The sequence below is a fragment of the Rhinopithecus roxellana genome, chromosome 8, assembly GCF_007565055.1.
Source record: "Rhinopithecus roxellana isolate Shanxi Qingling chromosome 8, ASM756505v1, whole genome shotgun sequence".
NCBI lineage: Eukaryota > Metazoa > Chordata > Mammalia > Primates > Cercopithecidae > Rhinopithecus > Rhinopithecus roxellana.
Genome location: NC_044556.1, coordinates 117,797,093 through 117,817,483, shown reverse-complemented (window position 1 = coordinate 117,817,483; position 20,391 = coordinate 117,797,093). Strand labels below are relative to the sequence as shown.

The window sequence follows — 20,391 nt, the reverse complement described above, 5'->3', positions numbered from 1 at the left end:
AGGCCGAGACGGGTGGATCATGAGGTCAGGAGATCGAGACCATCCTGGCTAATACGGTGAAACCCCGTCTCTACTAAAAAATACAAAAAAAAAAACCCTAGCCGAGCGACGAGGCGGGCGCCTGTAGTCCCAGCTACTCGGGAGGCTGAGGCAGGAGAATGGCATAAACCCGGGAGGCGGAGCTTGCAGTGAGCTGAGATCCGGCCACTACACTCCAGCCTGGGCGGCAGAGCAAGACTCCATCTCAAAAAAAAAAAAAAAAAAAAAAAAAATCTCTTTCTGATGTAGCCATGTCCTAATTAGAGTACAGTGCCTCAGAGAATGTCTTTGTATCTGAGTGTGGGTATGTGAATGTATACATACAAATATATGTTTCTGTATACTGTAATACATTCTGATAATGACTGGGAATCAAATGTTTGTAAAGCCTTATATCCTATGGAAGACACCAATAGTGCCAGTTCCTTTGGTTGGGCAGGGTTGACAGAGGGAGACAAAACATTTTTGAGTACATCTAGATTTTCATTAATCAGTTTTACTTAGAACAAGGTTTCCAGCGGCCTCGTGCAGTGTGGCTCATACCTGTAATCCCAGTACTTTGGGAGGCGGAGGCAGGCGGATCACTTGAGGTCAGGAGTTTGAGACCAGCCTGGCCAACATGGTGAAACCCCATGTCTACAAAAATTAGCCAGGCATAGTGGTGGGCGGCTATAATCCCAGCTACTTGGGAGGCTGAGGCAGGAGAATCTCTTGAACCTGGGAGGCAGAGGTTGCAGTGAGCCAAGATCACGCCACTGCACTCCAGCCTGGGCGACAGTGAGAGACTCTGTCTCAAAAAAACAAAAAACAAAACAAAACAAAAAAAAAGGTTTCCAGAATATTTAGTGAGCCAATATACATCTCTGCGCACTCTTCCTCACATGAGATCCATCTCAAAGTTCATTGGAAAATCAGACCTTATAAGACAGACTAATGACTCAACTTTTCTTCCCTTTTATACCCCTGTAGAGTATTTCATTAAGCCAATAGAGAAGTTAAACATGGTTGCTCTCCAAAGTGATGAGGAAAGTGAAGTCTGTCACCTCGCAAGTGGTGTCAGACTGAAAAACCTGTCACCTCCAACATCATTAAAAGGTAAGAAAATCTGGCCAGGTGCAGTGGCTCACGCCTATAATCCCAGGACTTTGGGAGGCTGAGGCGGGCAGATCACAAGGTCAGGAGTTCGAGACCAGCCTGGCCAACATGGTGAAACCCCGTCTCTACTAAAAATACAAAAAAATTAGCCAGGCACACGCCTGTAATCCCAGCTACTTGGGAAGCTGAGGCAGGAGAATTGCTTGAACCCGGGAGGTGGAGGTTGCAGTGAGCCACTGCACTCCAGCCTGGGTAACAGAGTGAGACTCCATCCCAAAAGAAAAAGAAAAGAAAAGACGGAAAAGAAAATCTGACCTGGTATTTATTTTCTAGTCCCTAAACTTCACTTTGGTTTTCCCTAGGATGTCTGTTTTTAAAACAAAAAAGAAAAACAGCAACACAGGTTGTTTGTCTGTTTGCTCTATACTGCCTGAAGCAGTGAGAAGGCTCCAGGGTAGGCTTGGCTTTTCTCCTAATTAAGAGCCATCTTTCCACCTGTGTATATTCTGGGATCTGCATAAAAGAATGAAATATTGTACATTTTCAATTAAACAGAAACCAAATCATGAGGGAGAAAATCTAATACTGAGATACTTCCTGCCATCCACTTTTACGATAAATAAATGACAAACAAGAGTTTATATGAAAGACATATTATTGGCCAGGTGCGGTGGCTAACTCCTGTAATCCCAGCACTTTGGGAGGCTGAGGCGGGCGGATCACTTGAGGTCAGGAGTTCAAGAGACCAGCCTGACCAACATGGAGAAACCCCATCTCTACTAAAAATACAAAAAAAAATTAGCCTGGCATGGTGGCGCATGCATGTAATCCCAGCTACTTGGGAGACTGAGGCAGGAGAATTGCTTGAACCTGGGAGGCGGAGGTTGCAGTGAGCCGAGATCGCGCCATTGCACTCCAGCTTGGGCAACAAGAACGAGATGGGAAAAAAAAAAAAAAAGACTAGCTTAGTTTCTACTGTGTTTTTTGGGCAAGTTGAGAAGTTCTAATTTTGTCCCTAACAGAAGGATATCCTGGTCAAAATGTCCAGAAAGCCACGTGAGCTACGATATTCAAGCTTAGATGAAACGTTGGGATAGGAGCTGTGAACTCTCTGACACTTGGCCATGACACAGAGATGATAATGTATGTCATGAAAAGACATAAATTTCCAGGGCAGATAGAGAGAAAAATTTCCAGCAGAAAGGGGAGCCAGAGAAGAAGATACAGAAGGACTAGCTGAGGAAGTCAACAAAGCACAGGAATGGCAGGGCCTGCTCCTTCTGACAATAGTGATTACAACGTCCTCTCCTCTCCTCACACACGCTTGTCACACTTTAGCACAAAATCAGAACACCATGAAATCCATCTTAATTTTGTCAGGTCATTGTGCCATGTGTCTTTCCAGGCCATAAGCCTGCATCTTTAGTACTCTCAGCACAAGTGCTATCCACAAATTAGGTACTAAACAAATACTTCTTTTGACAGCTTGACTGAGTTTCTTTCAACAAGAACTGTTGAGCAGGATGGTTGTATCAAATACAGCATATTTGATAAAGACAAATAACTAGTTTTCTACTGTGTGGCCTTCTACCTGCAGAAATCTGTCTGATCCAGCTGGATAGAATGAGCCTTTCCCACCAAATGCTGGTGAGATGTGCTGCCATCATTGGCCTGACCTTCACCACCCAGTTGTTGTTTGAGATTCTTCCCTGTTGGAATATGAAGATGATGATCAAGGCCCTCGCAACCCTAGTGGAATCTAACATTTTTTATTGTTTCCGGAATGGCAAGGAGCTTCAAAGTGCCCTGAAACAGAACGATACCTCATTTGAGGTGCACTATCGCTCCTTGTCTCTGAAGCCCAGTGAAGGGATGGGTGAGTAGCACCTGGAGTGACTCAGCTTCCTCTTAAGGACCCATCTAGATCAAATAATTGACCTGTGTTAGGTAGAAGGGGCTGATCTGTTGCCTACTGCCTGGCTGAAAAAACCCTTTTTGCTCTCTCCAGATCACGGTGAAGAGGAAGAGCTTCGTGAACTGGAGAATGAGGTGATCGAGTGCCACAGGATTCGATTCTGCAGCCCTATGATGCAGAAAACAGCCTACGAGCTGTGGCTCAAGGACCAGAGAAAAGCCATGCACTTGAAATGTGCCCGCTTTTTAGAAGAAGATGCCCACAGGTGTGACCACTGCCGAAGCAGGGACTTCATTCCCTATCATCACTTCACAGTGAATATTCGGCTCAACACTTTAGACATGGATGCCATTAAAAAGATGGCTACGTCTCATGGATTTAAAAGTAACCTACCTCATTTTTAAATTATCCTAACTGTTCGTGGGAAATCTAGAGACTAAGATCTAGAAGGAGTGGGTGTGGACCTTGAGGACTCCAAGTCCCATAAGCGGCTTGGGCACAAAGAATGATGAGACTTCAGCAGCCTAGGCCAATGGTGAAGAGAAGAGTAAGGGAATGTACCTGTATTGAGTCTGGTGAACCAATCTCACTATAACTGTCAGGGATGGTTTAGGGATGGGGCTCTGGCAAAATGGGGTGTGACCAGAACTCAAACTAAAATATCCCACTTAATTGACACCAAAGGATGGAATCCAAAGGGGGGTACAATCTGACATGATGACATGGTGTTTCTTGGCAGATAAGAATATTATTGCTTTGTTGGTCTAGTTTGAAACAGGTTCCAGTGGGACAAGAATATGATTGAGAGAGAATTAGCCAGGGATAAGCAGATCAGGGCTCCAGAAAAGAGGGCTTGGTTTCAGGGCAGGAATTCAAGACCATCTGAGAAGCAAATTTTAAAAGTTACAAACCAATAACACCAATCAGCTATGTGATCTGAGAGGATTTGAGGGATGTAAGGACCCAAAGACTCAGTCACTGCGGGCATGATGGGTGTCAGACATAGAGCTACAACACCAATTCTAGCCCCCATTCATGGTGGCCAGGGAGCTCCTCATGGGCTGTCTACCCTAGTCAGAGGACCTTGGTGATTATGGCTAAATCTGGTTGGGAAATCAGAGGCTACAAGTAGAGGACTCCTATATTATAAGGATATTAAAAATCAGGAAGAAATGTATCTAAAGTGCCTAGCACATAGCAGGTGCAAAATAAAATTTTTTTTCTCATTCGTTCTCTATTTCACGTGCATTCTCAGTGGATCCTCGTATTAACCCTTTAAGGTTGATGAGGGTTATTTTCATTGTATAGATTTTTTAAATTGTGGTTCTGGAAGCTTAAGTAACTTACCCAATACCACAGAATGAGTGACAGGCTTTATTCAATCTGCCATCAGTCTAATTCCTAAGTTCATCCTCTGCTCATTATACCTGAGCTCCCCCAAATGTGGGGTTGGACTTTTAGGTAATACTTGCCAGAAAATAGGAAGTTCATAGACACAGCATGAAGTAGAAATCAAGAGAGTGAGAAAATTGCAGCTTTGCACAGTGGGACAAGCATGTTGTTGAAACTGCACTCACACTAGTCCATCTCCCTTTTTGGAAGGCAGGAATCAGGCTGTAAGTTCAGAGTTTTAGGATCTGGACTATGAAGATTTCTAGTCCTCTGAGAACTTGAGTACAAAGAGGATAAGACTTCAGCAGTAGTCTCACCGTCACTGGGGCAGGGAAGATGTCAGGGGAATGTACACCTACCTGAGTTTAGTTCTATTAGTAGCATGTATTAAATTCTCTCTCGTCTGTTATATTTTTACAAAATTGGTAATATTATTATTATCATCACAAAAATGGTATGTGTGTAACACGATGTTGAAATTGAAATTTGTGCCAGAGCACCAAGATACAATGAATGCTGCAATTCAAACTGAGGCAGTGGATATACAGAATTTACAAAGGAAATAGCTGAGAATCAATTATAATCTTGGATCCCTTGCCCAGATGTAAGACATAGAAATGAGGAAGAGTGTATAGAGGGCCAGGATTTGTGAAGAGCTCTCTTTGGTGAGAACTGATGAGGTGCTGTGTGCCCTCCTCAAGTGGGTTGTTTACTTCATCACCTCAAGCCTAGTGAGGTGCCTTCCTTAGAATCAGAGGGCATAGAACACTGGGGCCTGCCTCCTGCCTAAGAAGGCTGAAGTGGCCTGTGGCTGCATTGGGATCAAGCTGCCATCCCAGACTGTGGGAAAGGATGTGTGAGGGTTTCTCATGGATCAGATAAAACCCACCTGGGAGAAACAGCAGGACTGGAACCATTTTAAGTTCTTCCCAGAGTGCCCTTGGGAGGGTGAGAAGACCCTTGGGTGTGGACTGCTAGAATGAGACAGGGGTAAGGGGGGCAGACTGTGGAGCACTGAGAAGATGTGCTGCCTGAATTCAGGAAGTTTTAGTGAAGGATCCCACACAGGGCCCTACTCAAAGAACCAATGAAAGTATCAGTAGGAGATGAAATGATGGAAAGAGATGAGGGAAAGGGAAAAGAAGAATATTCGACTGTGTGGGGTCAGTGAGTCATACATATACACACACACATACATGCACATACATATACATAGATGTATTTTTTGGTAGATTGATGTTTTATTTTGGGGGATAAAATAAGCTAAAATATGCTGACAGCTAGAAGACAGGTCAGTTTGAGCAGCTGGCCTTTAGCAGGCTGACTGTTGTCATCAAAGCAAACAATTTCAGTTATTTGCAGATTTTCCAATCAACTGGAAGTTCAGTTCTGGAGCATATGTGACCAAATGTCTCTGAATAATGTCTGCTGGTAGCCCTTCCATCAGCACCTCCACCTGAGTAAGGCCACCGCTCTACTATTTCTCCTATCAGAATATTTTACCTGTTCAGAAGACTATCGACTAGGCAAACTTTAGAGACTTTGTAAATTCCCTAAATGTTGTATCAAAAAACAGTAATCCCATGGCCCACCATCGCACACACCTTCAGTAGTTCCAGTCAGGGGCAAACATTTTTAATTTAGCTATTCTTTCTAGTCATTACCTCCATATACTAAATGGTATATTAATATTGCTTTTATTGATTTTTAAAAAAATCAAATTCTGACATCTGTTTTCTGGCTATGGCAGATGAGGATTTAACTCTGTTACACCACTCCTCGGCCCCTCTCCCTTATATTGTCATATAACTGGCATTAGACAAGTCAGTGAAGTGTTTACATTATTAAGACTATGTAAATGTTGTCCATTACAAATCAAGTAATTTACAGTGAATAGATTTCTTAACAAATGTTTACTTTTCCTAGAGTTACTAGGAAACTTTTTTTTTTTTGCAATGTCTTCCTTAAAACATCCTGCTTCCATCTATCCTAGACAGATAGATACTCTATCTATCCATTATCCCTGAATCTCCCAAAGTGTGGAGTATAACCTTTAGGCAATACTAGTCAAGGACATAATTGGGACCAAGTATGGTGGCTCACGCTTGTAATCCCAGCACTTTGGGAAGCTGGGGTGGAAGGATCACTGGAAGCCAGGAGTTCAAGACCAGCCTGGACAACAAACTGAAACTCTGTTTCTACAAAAAACTAAAAATAAGAAAATTAGCCAGGCATGGTTGTGCACATCTATAGTCCCAGTTTCTCAGGAAGTTGAGGTGGGAGGATCTCTTGAGCCCAGGAGTTCAAGGATACAGTGAGCCGTGATCATGGCCGCTGCTCTCCCCAAAAGGGAAAAAAAGACATAATTGGAGGAGATTCAGGGCCACTGCATTACGTGTGAATCAGATAGGGAGGAAGCTGGTAGCTGGTTCCCTTTCAATTCTCTTTTGATCCTCATGTCCTTCTTAAGAACTATTATTTTCTAAGTCTTGATTCATTCCAACGGTTTACCCTCCTGGGTGCTGTCCTTCAGCTTCTTCCACCTATTTCATCAATGACTACTCTTCTCACTCCTTTATCTTCTACAGATATGTTGAACTTTCATTCAGCATTTCATTTACTCATTCCACAATTATTTATTGGGTTCCTACTATGTGCCAGGCACTGCTTACTGCTCTAGGCATCTGAACAAAACAGCATCAGTGTTTTGCATCGGTGAACAAACCAGCATTCTGTTGGGGGAAAGTAGACAGTGGAGAACAAAAACATAATAAAGAAGTAAATTTCTGGGTGCAATGGCTCATGTCTATAATCCCAGTGGCTTTGGAGGCTTGAGGCCAAGGGTTCAAGACCAGCCTGGGCAGGAAAGCAAGACCCCCATCTCTTCAAAAAAAATTAGCCAGGTGTGATGGCTTGTGCCTGTAGTCCCAGCTACTCAGTAGTATTGCTTGAGGCCAAAAGTTTGAGACTGCAGTAAGCCATGTTCACTCTACCATACGCCAGCTTGGGTGACAGAGCAAGACCCCCAACTCTTAAAAAAAAAAAAAAAAAAGGAAAGCATATAGTATAAGTGATAAATCATAGAGAAAAACAGAAAAGAATGTTGGGTAGGACAAGGGAGATAAGGAGCGCAGAGTCATTTGGGTGCCTTCACTGCAAAGCAAGATTCATGTAAAGACAGAGGAAGTGAGGGATTTTGCTGTGTGAGTGGCTGAGGAAGACTGTTCTAGGCAGATGGGTAGCTAGTGCAGTGACCCTAAGACAGGAGCGTGGCCCTTCCATTCTATACATGTGGAATTTATACTTTCAGAGATCATTTTATTCTTACCAGGCACAGTGGCTCACCTGTAATCCCAGCATTTTGGGAGGCTGAGACAGGTGGATTGCTTGAGCTCAAGAGTTCAAGACCAGCCTGAGAAGCATGATGAAACCCCCCTCCACAAAAAATACAAAAAATTAGCTGGGGGTGGTGGCAGGCGCCTGTAGCCCCAGCTACTCAGCAGGGTGATGTGGGAAGATCCCTTGAGCCAGGGAGGTTGAGGATGCAGCGAGCTGTGATTGTGCCACTGCACTCCAGCCTGAGCAACAGAGCAAGGCCCTGTCTCAAAAAAAAAAACAAAAAAATCATTTTATTCTCACTTAGTTAGCTAAATGTCCTGAACCTGGGGAGACAGAAGATAAACCCAAGAGGTAGTCTGACATCTTGAACCTAAAGTCTTATTTTTAGTTATTTGAAACCCTAAGGTGGGCAGGTGATATCTTTGCTTTTCTCTTTTCTATTGAGAACCTACAGGCATTTTGTATCTTTTTTCTTTTGATTTTTACAGATTCTCCTTGTAGTAGGAAACTCTTAATACAGCATCTCCTTTGTAAATGAAAAAAATGAGAATCAAAAATAATATGATTCTGGTTGGGCACAGAGGCTCATGCCTGTAATCGCAGCACCTTGGGAGGCCGAGGTGGGGGGATCACGAGGTCAGGAGATCGAGACCATCCTGGCTAACACGGTGAAACCCCATCTGCACTAAAAATACAAAAAATTAGCCAGGCATGGTGGCACGCACCTGTAGTCCCAGCTACTTGAGAGGCTGAGGCAGGAGAATCACTTGAACCTGGGAGGCAGAAGTTGCAATGAGCTGAGATCGTGCCACTGCAGTCCAGCCTGGGTGACAGAATGAGACTCCATCTCAATAAAAAAGAAAAGAAAAGAAAAGAAAAGAAAAGAAAAGAAAAGAAAAGAAAATATAAAATTAGCCAGGTGTGGTGGTGCAGGCCTGTAATCCCAGCTAGTAGGGAGGCTGAGGCACGAAAATCACTTGAACCCAGGAGGCAGAGGTTGCAGTGAGCCAAGATCGCACCACTGCGCTCCAGACTAGGCAACAGAGTGAAACTCCATCAAAAAAAATAGTAATAATAATAATAATGATATGATTCACCCAAGTAATAAATGACACAATGACAAAGAGCATACCTTGTATGCCCTGACTCTGTTTGCTTTATCTATCCGATCTTCGCATTCCATTCTATCACTATTACAATTTATTTATTTATTTATTTTGAGAACGGGTCTTGCTCTGTTGCCCAGGCTGGAATGTAGTGGCGTGATCTGGGCTTACTGCAGCTTCAAACTTCCAGGCTCAAGCCATCCTCCAACCTCAGACTCCCAAGTAGGTGGGACTACAGGCACATAACACCACATGCTGCTAATTTTTTCTTCTTCTTCTTCTTTTTTTTTTGTAGACAGGTCTTGCCATGTTGCCCAAGCTGGTCTCAAACTCCTGGACTCAAATGATCCTCCCACCTCAGCCTCCCAAAGTGTTGAAGTGTTGGGATGATAGGGATGAGCCACTGTGCCTGGCCACCATTACAATTTTAAACATCAAGTGTTAAAGGAGGAATAGCATTTTCATTTTACTAATTGACTTCTTTTCTTTTCTTTTTTTTTTTTTTTTGAGACGGAGTCTCGCTCTGTCGCCCGGCTGGACGGCAATGGCCGGATCTCAGCTCACTGCAAGCTCCGCCTCCCGGGTTTACGCCATTCTCCTGCCTCAGCCTCCCGAGTAGCTGGGACTACAGGCACCCACCACCTCGCCTGGCTAGCTTTTTGTATTTTTTAGTAGAGACGGGGTTTCACCGTGTTAGCCAGGATAGTCTCGAACTCCTGAGCTCGTGATCCGCCCGTCTCGGCCTCCCAAAGTGCTGGGATTACAGGCTTGAGCCACCGCGCCCGGCCTAATTGACTTATTTTCAACAAACCTGCATGTATGCAACAAACATTTATTAAGTGTCTACCCTGTGCCAGGAAGTGACCTAGATTTTGGACCATAGTAGTGAAAAATGATAGACATTTATTATTAATTTTTATTTTATTATTAATGATAGACATGTCTATTCTCATAAATTTGAATTTTAATGGCAGCTGACAGGCAATGAAGAGATTAAGCAATAAAATCTTCAAGGGGCCTTGTAGACTTTGATAAATAGTCTAAATTTCAGTCTAAGTGAATTGGAACACATTGGAAATATATCAGTTAGAATGAGTATTGGCTGCATATAATAAGGACCTTGCTAATGTGGCTTAAATTTATTTATTATCAAATGTATTATATTTATGTATTTCTCATGTAAAAGGCTTGCCTCATCACTGGGACTAGTATGGAGGCTTCATGATCATCAGGGACCTTGGTCCAAAACAGCTGCTGAGGCTCCAGCCAGCACATTTAATGCTAGAAGGAGAAAGAAGCCAAAACATGAAAGGATGTCCCCTCCCTTTTAAAGGATCTTCTAAAAGTCCTACCCAGTATTTCCTCTTACATCCCATTGATCAGAACCTACTCACATGACTATATCCAGTTGCAAGGGAAGCTGAAGAATTTCGCTGTCCTGAATAACACTGAATTCTACTACTAATGAGAAAAGGGACAATGGAGATAGAGATGGGAAACCAGCAGTTCCTGCCACAGAGATCTGAATCATGCTTTTTAAACGGTACTGCCTTCTCTACAGAAAAAGATTGAAAAGGATAGGAATAGAAGGGAGATTAGTTTTTTGCAGTTGTCCAGGTAAAATTTTGGTGGTGGACTGGGATGGTGCTGTAGTGAAGATGGACAGAAGACGATGAATTCAGATATGTTTTTGGGTATGGTCAATGGGACTTTCTGATGGACTGAGTAGGGATGGGGATAAGAGAAAGAAAATAATCAAGGATCTTGTGCAGGTTTTTGCCTTGAGAAAATGGATATATGGCAGTGATGCTTACTAAGATAGGAAAAGTTGTAAATGGGTATAAGTTTCTGGAGGAGAGATTAAAGAGTTTCTGTTTGAATCATGTTAATTTTGAAATACCTATTACACATTCAAGTGGCAGTTGCCAAGGTGGTATTTGAATATATGGGTCTGTAGTTAAAGTAGATGTCAAGGCTTAGATATATAAAATGGAAAGCCATTAGCATATGAATGTAATTAAAAGTCATGGGCAGATGAAACTGCCTAGGGAGAAATTGTGAATGGAGGATGGAGCCCAGGACCAAACTGAGGTTTACCAACATTTAGAATGTTGGTAGAAGAACAGAAGCCAATTAAGTGGGTAACCAATTCCCTTATAACACACAAAGCAATGTGTGCTAAAAGAATGAGTGAAAAGAGAGAGTGTATTAAATGCTGCTTAGAGGTAATCAAGTGCAGACAAAGATATAGCCTTTGGATTTGACAACATGGTGGCCACAGGTAACTTTAACAAGAGCAGTTTTAGAGAACTAGCAGGACAGGGTCATAATTCAATATATTCAGCTGCTAGTCACTAAGGAATCAATAAATAGTAATCTAGGAGAAGAGGTGGCCAAATTGATCTCTATGCAGTGCAATAAGGATTATGATACAGGTCTGCAGAGGGTTGATGGGCACACAGGAGTTGGGGTACTTATCTATGGGGTACTTACCTATGGGGGCAAGGGCCCAGAGGGCTTTCAGAAGAAGGTGATAACTTCTTAGATGTTCAAACTGCATCTATAAGATGTATGGAGTAATGCATTAGCCTAGGAGCCAGAAAACCTAAGTTCTAGTCCTACCTCCACCACTAACAGTTATATGACCTGAGACAAGTTCCTTCCCCTCTCTGGGATTCTTTCTTGTGCCTGAAGGGAGAAATGACTGGACTAGACAAGCCTCATTTGTTTTCTGTTTTAAGATCATTATGGAATTTTCCAAACTATTCAAGTCTGCTTAGACTGAGGTTTTTAATTTAAGATTCTCTGCCCTTCAGTTAACCTTTTGGGGTATTTCACTTCATTATCTATATTTCTCCACTGGAAACTGATGTCACTTTCTTCAGGCTTAATTCATAGTTTTTATTGCAGAATAAATTACTTAGGATAATGTTATTAGCTATCACAAATCCCAACATTTCTGTGGCTTAACACAAGAGAGTGATAGTTTATTTCCACCTCATGATATAATCCAATGCAAGTATTGACCAAAGGCTTTGCATGCAAAGGGACCCAGGCTCCTCCCAACTTGTGGGTTCGCTATCCTTCAGGTTCTTAGAATTATTTGCTTTCTTGTGGAAAGAGAAGGCAGAGAAGACACTTAACCATCTCAGCCTAGAGGTGACATATATTACTTCTAATCTAATTCTATTGTGAGAACTCATGATGTGGCTTCACCTAAGATGCAATGGCGACTGGGCATTGTGGTTTCTGTCTGGGCAGCAACAATTCCATAAAGGGAACAAGAGTCTTGGGTAGACAGCAGATATCTCCACTACAGAGAACGTTTCAATGACCCATACAACTCATTTGTTTATTTTCTAGCTCAAGAAGAGCTTATCCTGTCCAAATCAGAGATTCCTGAGACATCTGCATTATTTCCTGAAAATCCCAGGTAGAGGCATATATCATTGTTTAGGAAGTAGAGCATAAACAATTGTCATTAAATTCAAAACACTATTAGAATCATTTGGCCAGTACGTTTGACCTCTTAGATACAAGTGGGAAACTTCGGGGGTTATGCATCGTGAATTTAGTCAGTAGTATCCACACTAGGTTTTATTATCCTGCTCTTTTGTTTTTAAAGATATTTTATTTTATTTTATTTTATTTTATTTTGAGACAGAGTCTTGCTCTGTCGCCCGGGCTGGAGTGCAATGCCACAATCTCAGCTCACTGCAACCTCCACCTCCCGGGTTCAAGTGATTCTCCTGCCTCAGCCTCCTGAGTAGCTGGGACTACAGGCGCCTGCCACCACACCTGGCTAATTTTTTGTATTTTTAGTAGAGATGGGATTTCACCGTGTTAGCCAGGACAGTCTTGATCTCCTGACCTTGTGATCCACTTGCCTTGGCCTCCCAAAGTGCTGGGATTACGGGTGTGAGCCACTGCGCCCGGCCTAATTTTTGTATTTTTAGTAGAGATGGGGTTTCACCAGGTTGGCCAGGCTGGTCTTGAACTCCTGATCTCAGGTGATCCACCCGCCTCGGCCTCCCAAAGTGCTGGAATTACAGGCATGAGCCACCGCGCCTGGCCTAAAGATATTTTAATATCAAAAGTGATACTGTGTAAGTTACTATTATTTATTTCTGCATATGGACAGTCCTGACGAAATAAGAGAAAAGATATTGAATTTCTTTGACGATGTGTTAACAAAAATGAAGACATCTGATGAAGACATTATCCCTCTGGAATCCTGCCAGTGTGAAGAAATCCTAGAGATTGTCATCTTGCCTCTGGCCCACCATTTTCTGGCATTGGGAGAAAATAACAAAGCCTTATATTACTTCTTAGAAATTGCATCTGCTTATCTCATCTTGCATGATAACTACATGGTAAGCTGTTTCTACCCAGACCACCTCCACCCTAGAGACAATTCATGGAACATAGAGCCAGAAGGGAAGCTCCAGCATGCTTTCTGATTACTTCACATTGTATATTCCCGACAGCACCCCTTTCCACTGAAAATCACATTGCTTAGAAGGGAAATGATCTAAGATTGAGAAAAGAGAATTGGAATACATTGCAACTAGCATTGTAAATTATTTAAAATATTGCCACCTTTAGAAACTTGCCATGAATTGTCTACCTGTATGGGAGGTAAGGGGGCACATCTCATTCCCAAGATGAGGCAGAGAGGACTCTTAGCATAGTCTTCCTCAAGTGGCATTTACCCTCTGTTAAGCCTAAAATACCAGTGAGTGCAAAATACCTGTAGGTCTTTGGATGAGTGCAATTCCAGTTTTTTGTTTTGTTTTTGAGATGAAGTCTCACTTTGTCACCCAGGATGGAGTGCAGTGGCACATTCTCTGCCTCCTGGGATCAAGCCATCCTCCCACCTTAGCCTCCTGAGTAGCTGGGACCGCAGACATGTGCCACCATGCCCGGCTAATTTTTTGTGTTCTTGGTAGAGATGGAGTTACACTATGTTGCCCAGGCTGGTCTTGAATACCTGAGCTCAAGGGATCCGCCCACCTTGGCCTTCCAAAGTGCTAGAATTACAAGCATGAGCCACTGTCCCAGCCAATTCTGGTTTTAATCTTGTGATCCCCAAAGAGGCTCTCCCCACCTTTGTCATCATGCAATGTGTGCTGGATTATCGCACATACCCTTAGACCACCAAAGCACTGGTGAATGCTTCTCTAGGGTAAGTATAAATAAGGTTCCAGGGCAATATGCCCCTAGAAATGAGGGGATTTGATACACATAATGAAATAAACAGAATTCATTATTAAGTAAGTTGGAAATCACTGAGCTGAATACAGGTAAATAGATTCCTTTAGATACTTCAGGGCCTTTGATATACTGAGATACATATAAATCTGTTCAGAGGACACAGAAGGGTAAAGGCCAGGCTAGGCTGAAGCATACCGTGTTTCTCAAACTTATTTGCCCTTAGATCTCTTTTCATGGAGCAGCTGGCTGGGCTAACCTTCCATGAACTCACTTGAGGAAATGTCTTCCTGGGCCCTTGCTTCATCTGACTTCAGCCAGCTTCAGGAAGAGCTTCATAGACCTTCCACAATTTACAGTTGCTACTGGTCACAGCAGCCTAATCAACCCTCCTACCTTAGATTTATATAAAATTCTAAAATTAAACTATTAAAAATGTCACTAAGTTCCTGTCCTTGAAAGCATTTATGTTAAGAAGGAAAGTCTGCATATTTCATGCACATATTCGGGGTGATGATGGGGATGTAGCCAATGAGTCCCAGGAGGAGGAGGCTTAGGTAGCCCTGGGGGCCAACTTTCTAAAACCTATGCATACCCGTTTCATTCAATAAGGAGTGCACAGTGATCAGGAAGACAATGATTAGAAGCAGAGCCCCAGTGCAAGGTCCCAGAATGTGCCATTTGTACCCCCTCTCCCATCAAAGAAACTCCGGTGGGACTGGGGCTGGTGGCCAACTCATCTTGTCTCCCTTTTTTTTTTTTTTTTGCCTCCCACACATACCCAACAGGTTGCATGAGACTGGGAGATATCGCCTCACTTTATTTTGTTCTTCAAGTCTGATCTTACCTTGATGTGCACATGTGCTAAGATTTGCCTAATGATGTTAGGAGGTGAAGATGAAGTGATGAGAGTTGTGCAGGGACTTACCTTCCTCGTCCACCTCCCAAAATGGCCCTGGCAAAGGAAATGGGGGTGATTCAGAATTCATTTCAAAGCTGAAGACCAGCTTCTCACAGATGTGGGGATGCTGGTCAAGGGAGGTGGGTGTGTGGTTAGAAACAGGGAGGTTGGGGATAGATTTACTGAGAGGAAGAAATTGGCTTGAGGGAAACTTCAGGTAAGGCAACCTAGACGATAGCATGAGGAAAGGTGATTTCCAGATTCATTCTCTTGATGGAGTGATCCAGCAGACAAAAGTAAGCATGAAGGTGAGATCTTTACCCATCAGCTCCTGTCTGGAATTTGGAAGCCCATTTTAATCAGTGGAGCTGGGGATGGAAGTGGAGGTGGTAACTGAAATGGCTCCTGCGTCTCTTCCTTCAGTAGAATCTGGGGCAATGGCCCTTCTGTGGGCTCAATCCCTGCTACATCAACACTTTTCTACTCCTTGGGCTGGTTACAGGCATATATGTATTTAAATGAAGGAGAGAAGTTGCTAAAAACTCTCGAGAAGGACAAATCTTGGAGCCAGACATTTGAATCTGCCACCTTTTACAGCCTCAAAGGTGAGGTAAGAAACCATTAAAGACTTGAATTAATCTGTTATATATCTTAGGCCTTTCCATAGAAGTAGAAGTCATCCCTATACTTTTTACACCCTCCTCCCATCTCTTGCCACAGACTTCTAGCCAAGACTCTAGAAACTCAAATTCCTGGGCTCCAACCTCCTCACCATGGCTTACCAGCAAGATCTTCCCTGTCTTCCAGGTTGACATCTTTTTTTTTTTTTTTTTTTTTTTGAGAGGGAGTCTTGCTCTATTGCCCAGCCTGGAATACAGTGGCGCAATCTCGACTCTCTGCAGCTTCCGCCTCCTGGGTTCAAGTGATTCTCCTGCCTCAGCATTCAGAGTAGCTGGGATTACAGGCATGTGCATGCGCCACCATGCCCAACTAATTTTTGTATTTTAGTAGAGATGGGTTTTCACCATGTTGGCTAGGCTGGTCTCAAACTCCTGACCTCAAGTGATTCACCTGCTGTGACCTCCCAAAGTGCTGGGATTATAGGCGTGAACCACTGTGCCCGGCCCAGGTTGACACCTTTATGAAATATTTTTGTTACAGTCTCTAAAAATGGACCTGAATGGGTAAACATTGTCTCAGGGGTAGACAATGCACAACTAAGATGCTAAATCCTAGTCATTCAACCATGCTTCATGCATATATCCAATAGACATTTTATATTATGCCAGGCACAGGAAGATAAATTACCTCTTTGATAACAATCCCCAAAATATGGATTATGGGGACCTACTGATTAAGTCAGAATAATCGCTTTTCCTCTTTTCCTGTCTTTCCTCCCACCTCCCTGTAGGTCTGTTTCAAGATGGGCCAGATAGCACTTGCCAAGAAAATGCTTAGGAAGGCACTGAAGCTCCTCAACCGAATCTTTCCGTACAACTTAATTTCCTTGTTTCTCCATATCCATATCGAGAAAAACAGACACTTTCATTATGTGAATCAGCAGGCCCAAGAGAGCCCACCTCCAGGGTAAGGGAATGAGCTGGGGAGAGCAGACTGTTTAGTCTCACTCCCCTTAGAGCCCTACACATAATCCAAGTCAGCCCCCAAAGCCTGGCCACAAGGACTCCTGTCTGTCTCTGACCATTCACTGGGGAGGGGGAGAGTGTGAGGGTGCTCCTAGACCGGGGTTGCCACAAAGTACTTTAAGGGCAGTTTTTGCAAAAGGGAATCTTGATGACACAAACATAAGGGACCTCATTGTAAGGTGAGTTCTAGGGTCCCTCCCAACTCATCTAGCCCTTTAACCCCCATGGCCATCCGTGTTCTCATTGGATGGAACCTGCACTACCGCTCCTGGGACCTCAGTCACAAGCCCTCTTCCATTAGGTGCTAAGACACTGGGTTTTGCCCCCCCCCCCCAAAGAAAAATAGCAAGCCCTGAAGACGTTTGCAAAGGATAAAACTCCCACCCATCTGTGAATCTCAACAGCAATGTGGGTTACATGGGAGTAGCCGTTGGTCAAAACTGTACTGTTAAGATTTGGGCATTTCAATATATATATTCTACCTATAAGATAACTATAATAATAGTGAGTGGGGAGAAATAGTGAGTGGAGAGGTCGATGAAATAAGCATGTTGCTAGTTGTTGAAGGTAGGTGTTGAGCGCATTTCGCTCATTACACTCTTGTTTGCTGTGTGTATGCTTGAATTATTCTATAATAAATGTTTTCAAAAATATTCCACCTATCTAGCAATTCATACCAAAGGAGATGCCGCCTTGTTGGGTACCTGGAGAGCTAACAGAGGACACCTCTTCCATCTTGGGAGAGCTCAGCAGCTATATTACTATAGGTTCTGCCTAAGATACAAACATCTATTCCTATAAGCAAGTTACCACAACTCTTTTGCAACCCCATCAAAATCTGCCTTCCCCAGCTTCCAAACGCGTTCCTTTAAATATAGGGAATCCTGAGGTGAAAAGGAAACGCAATGGAGCTGAGTTCCTGTGCACGCTAGAGGTGGGCTCCCAGGAAACCCCAGGAGAAAGGGCTGGAAGATGTTCGGCAGAGATCTCTCTGAGAAGGCAGTGGTCTTTGCCTTCCACATAGAGTTGCAGGATGCCTCAGTTTGAATTTCAGATAAACAGTGAATACTTTTTTTAGTATACATCTATCATATGAAATATTTAGGACATATGCATTCCATAAAAATTATTAGTTTTAAAATTCAAATTTAACTGGGCATCCTGTATTTTCATCTGCTAAAACAGGTAATTTACACATTTCACATTTTATAAAAGGAGTAAGAAGTACTTGCACAAAGGGAAAAGGTAGAAAAGTGTTGAAGAAGAAAAAACTGACGAGTTGTCGGCTTAAAGTATCCGCAGGTCAAAAGGTTCTCATCTCAAAAATGAGTATAACATGGAACAACATTTAATGTCAGAGTGTCCATGACCCTCATGAATGTCCTGTAAGAGATTTTACCCTGGGCTGGGTGTTGTGGCTCACGCCTGTAATACCAGCACTTAGGGAGGCTGAGGTGGTCAGATTGCCTGAGGTCAGGAGTTTGAGACCAGTCTGGTCAACATGGTGAAACCTGTCTCTACTAAAAATACAAAAATAAATTAGCCAGGCGTGATGGCATGCACCTGTAATTCCAGCTATTTGGGAGGCTGAGGCAGGGGCATTGCTCGAACCAGGGAGGTGGAGGTTGCAGTGAGCCGAAATGGCGCCACTGCACTCCAGCCTGGGCGACAGAGCGAGACTCCATCTCAAAAAAAAAAAAAAAAAAAACAGAGAGAGAGAGAGATTTTACCCTGTCCATGTTTCCTTAGAACCTTTAAAAAAAATCAGGCCGGGCGCGGTGGCTCAAGCCTGTAATCCCAGCACTTTGGGAGGCCGAGACAGGCGGATCACGAGGTCAGGAGATCGAAACCATCCTGGCTAACACGGTGAACCCCTGTCTCTACTAAAAAATACAAAAAACTAGCCGGGCGAGGTGGCGGGCGCCTGTAGTCCCAGCTACGTGGGAGGCTGAGGCAGGAGAATGGCATAAACCCAGGAGGCGGAGCTTGTAGTGAGCTGAGATCGGGCCACTGCACTCCAGCCTGGGCGGCAGAGCGAGTCTCCGTCTCAAAAAAAAAGAACCTTTAAAAAAAATCATTTCCACATCATAATTTAGAAAGCTTATTTTGCCAAGGTTGAGGACATGCCTGTGACACAACCTCAGGAGGTCCTAACGACATGTGCCCAAGGTGTTCAGGGCACAGCTTGGTTTTGTACATTTAGGGAGACATGAGACATCAATCAACATATGTAAGAACCAACAGACATTGGTTCGGTCTGGAAAGGCGGGACAACTTGAAGCAAAGGCAGCTTCCAGGTCACAGATAGGTGAGACACAAATGGTTGCATTCTTCTGAGTTTCCGATTAGCCTTTCCAAAGGAGGCGAATCAGATATGCATCTCTCTCAGTGAGCAGAGGAGTGACTTTGAATAGAACGGGAGGCAGGTTTGCCCTAAGCAGTTTCCAGCTTGAGTTTTCCTAGTGATTTTGGGGGCCAAGAGATTTTCCTTTCACAAATGCAATTGGTAACAATACTCATTTTTTGGCCGGGCGCAGTGGCTCATGCTTGCTATCCCAGCATTTTGGGAGGCTGAGGCAGGCAGATCACCTGAGGTCAGGGGTTCAGGACCAGCCTGGCCAACATGGCGAAACCCCGTCTCCACTAAAAACACAGAAGAATTAGCCAGGCCTGGTGGCATGTGCCTGTAATCCCAACTACTTACTAGGGAGGCTGAGGCAAGAAAATCGCTTGAACCTGGGAAGCAGAGGTTGCAGTAAGCTGAGATCACGCCACTGCACTCCAACCTGGACAACAGAGCGAGACTATCTCAAAACAAAACAAAACAAAACAAAAATCCTCTTTTTTTTTGTAAACTCAAAAGTACCCGAGGGGAGGGGGAAGGGGTAGCATTAGGAGATATACCTAATGTAAATGACGAGTTGATGGGTGCAGCACACCAACATGGCACATGTATACATACGTAACAAACCTGCACGTTGTGCACATGTACCCTAGAACTTAAAGTATAATAAAAAAGAAATAAAAAAAAGAATGCCCATTATTACTATTTCTATTCAGCATTGTCCTGGAGGTTCTGGCCAGTGGGAAAAAAAAAAAAAGTACCCGAGACAGGTCTCAATCAATTTGTAAGTTTATTTTGCCAAGGTTAAGGACATGCCAGAAGAAAAAAAAAACACAAAACCACAGAAACAGTCCTTGTTTGAGACTGCAGTATTTAAAGGGAAAAAGTGGGCTAGAGGAAAATGAGGGAGGGCATGATAATCCACATGTTGCAAGAGAAAAGGAGCAGCTAAGGGAATAGTCAATTATGTATTGTCTCACACTCAGTAAATAGGTACCTAAAGTAGGATAAGGCGGACATAGAGTAGCTGCCTGTGCAGGTACTTAACTTTTTATCTGGAGCTGTCTGCTAAGGAACAAAAGGAAAGGCGACTTCTTGCATGACTCAGCTTTCAGCTTAATTTTTTCCTTTTGGCATAGTGAATTGGGATCCTGAGTTTTTATTTTCCTTTCCCACTGTCATGTGCGTCCATGTGAAGAGACCACCAAACAGGCTTTGTGTGAGCAATAAAGCTTTTTAATTACCTGGGTGCAGGCGGGCTGAGTCCTAAAAGAGAGTCAGCGAAGGGAGATAAGGGTGGGGCCGTTTTAAGGATTCGGGTAGGTAAAGGAAAATTACAGTCAAAGGGGGGTTGTTCTCTGGCGGGCAGGAGTGGGAGTCACAGGATGCTCAGTGGGGGAGAT

At 43.4% G+C, this 20,391-nt stretch overlaps 1 protein-coding gene across 3 annotated transcripts in view; it reads left to right on the top strand.

Annotated features, from left to right (window-relative positions):
* Positions 1-20,391, top strand: part of ADCY10 (adenylate cyclase 10) — a 106,632-nt gene that overhangs the window by 64,473 nt on the left and 21,768 nt on the right. For all 3 annotated transcript variants that reach the window (XM_010371792.2, XM_010371791.2, XM_010371790.2), the window contains 7 exons: positions 1,009-1,134; positions 2,732-3,010; positions 3,143-3,433; positions 12,250-12,319; positions 13,028-13,259; positions 15,501-15,608; positions 16,410-16,585. In XM_010371792.2, the coding sequence (XP_010370094.1) occupies positions 1,009-1,134; positions 2,732-3,010; positions 3,143-3,433; positions 12,250-12,319; positions 13,028-13,259; positions 15,501-15,608; positions 16,410-16,585 (1,282 nt within the window). The remainder of the gene's footprint in view (positions 1-1,008; positions 1,135-2,731; positions 3,011-3,142; positions 3,434-12,249; positions 12,320-13,027; positions 13,260-15,500; positions 15,609-16,409; positions 16,586-20,391) is intronic.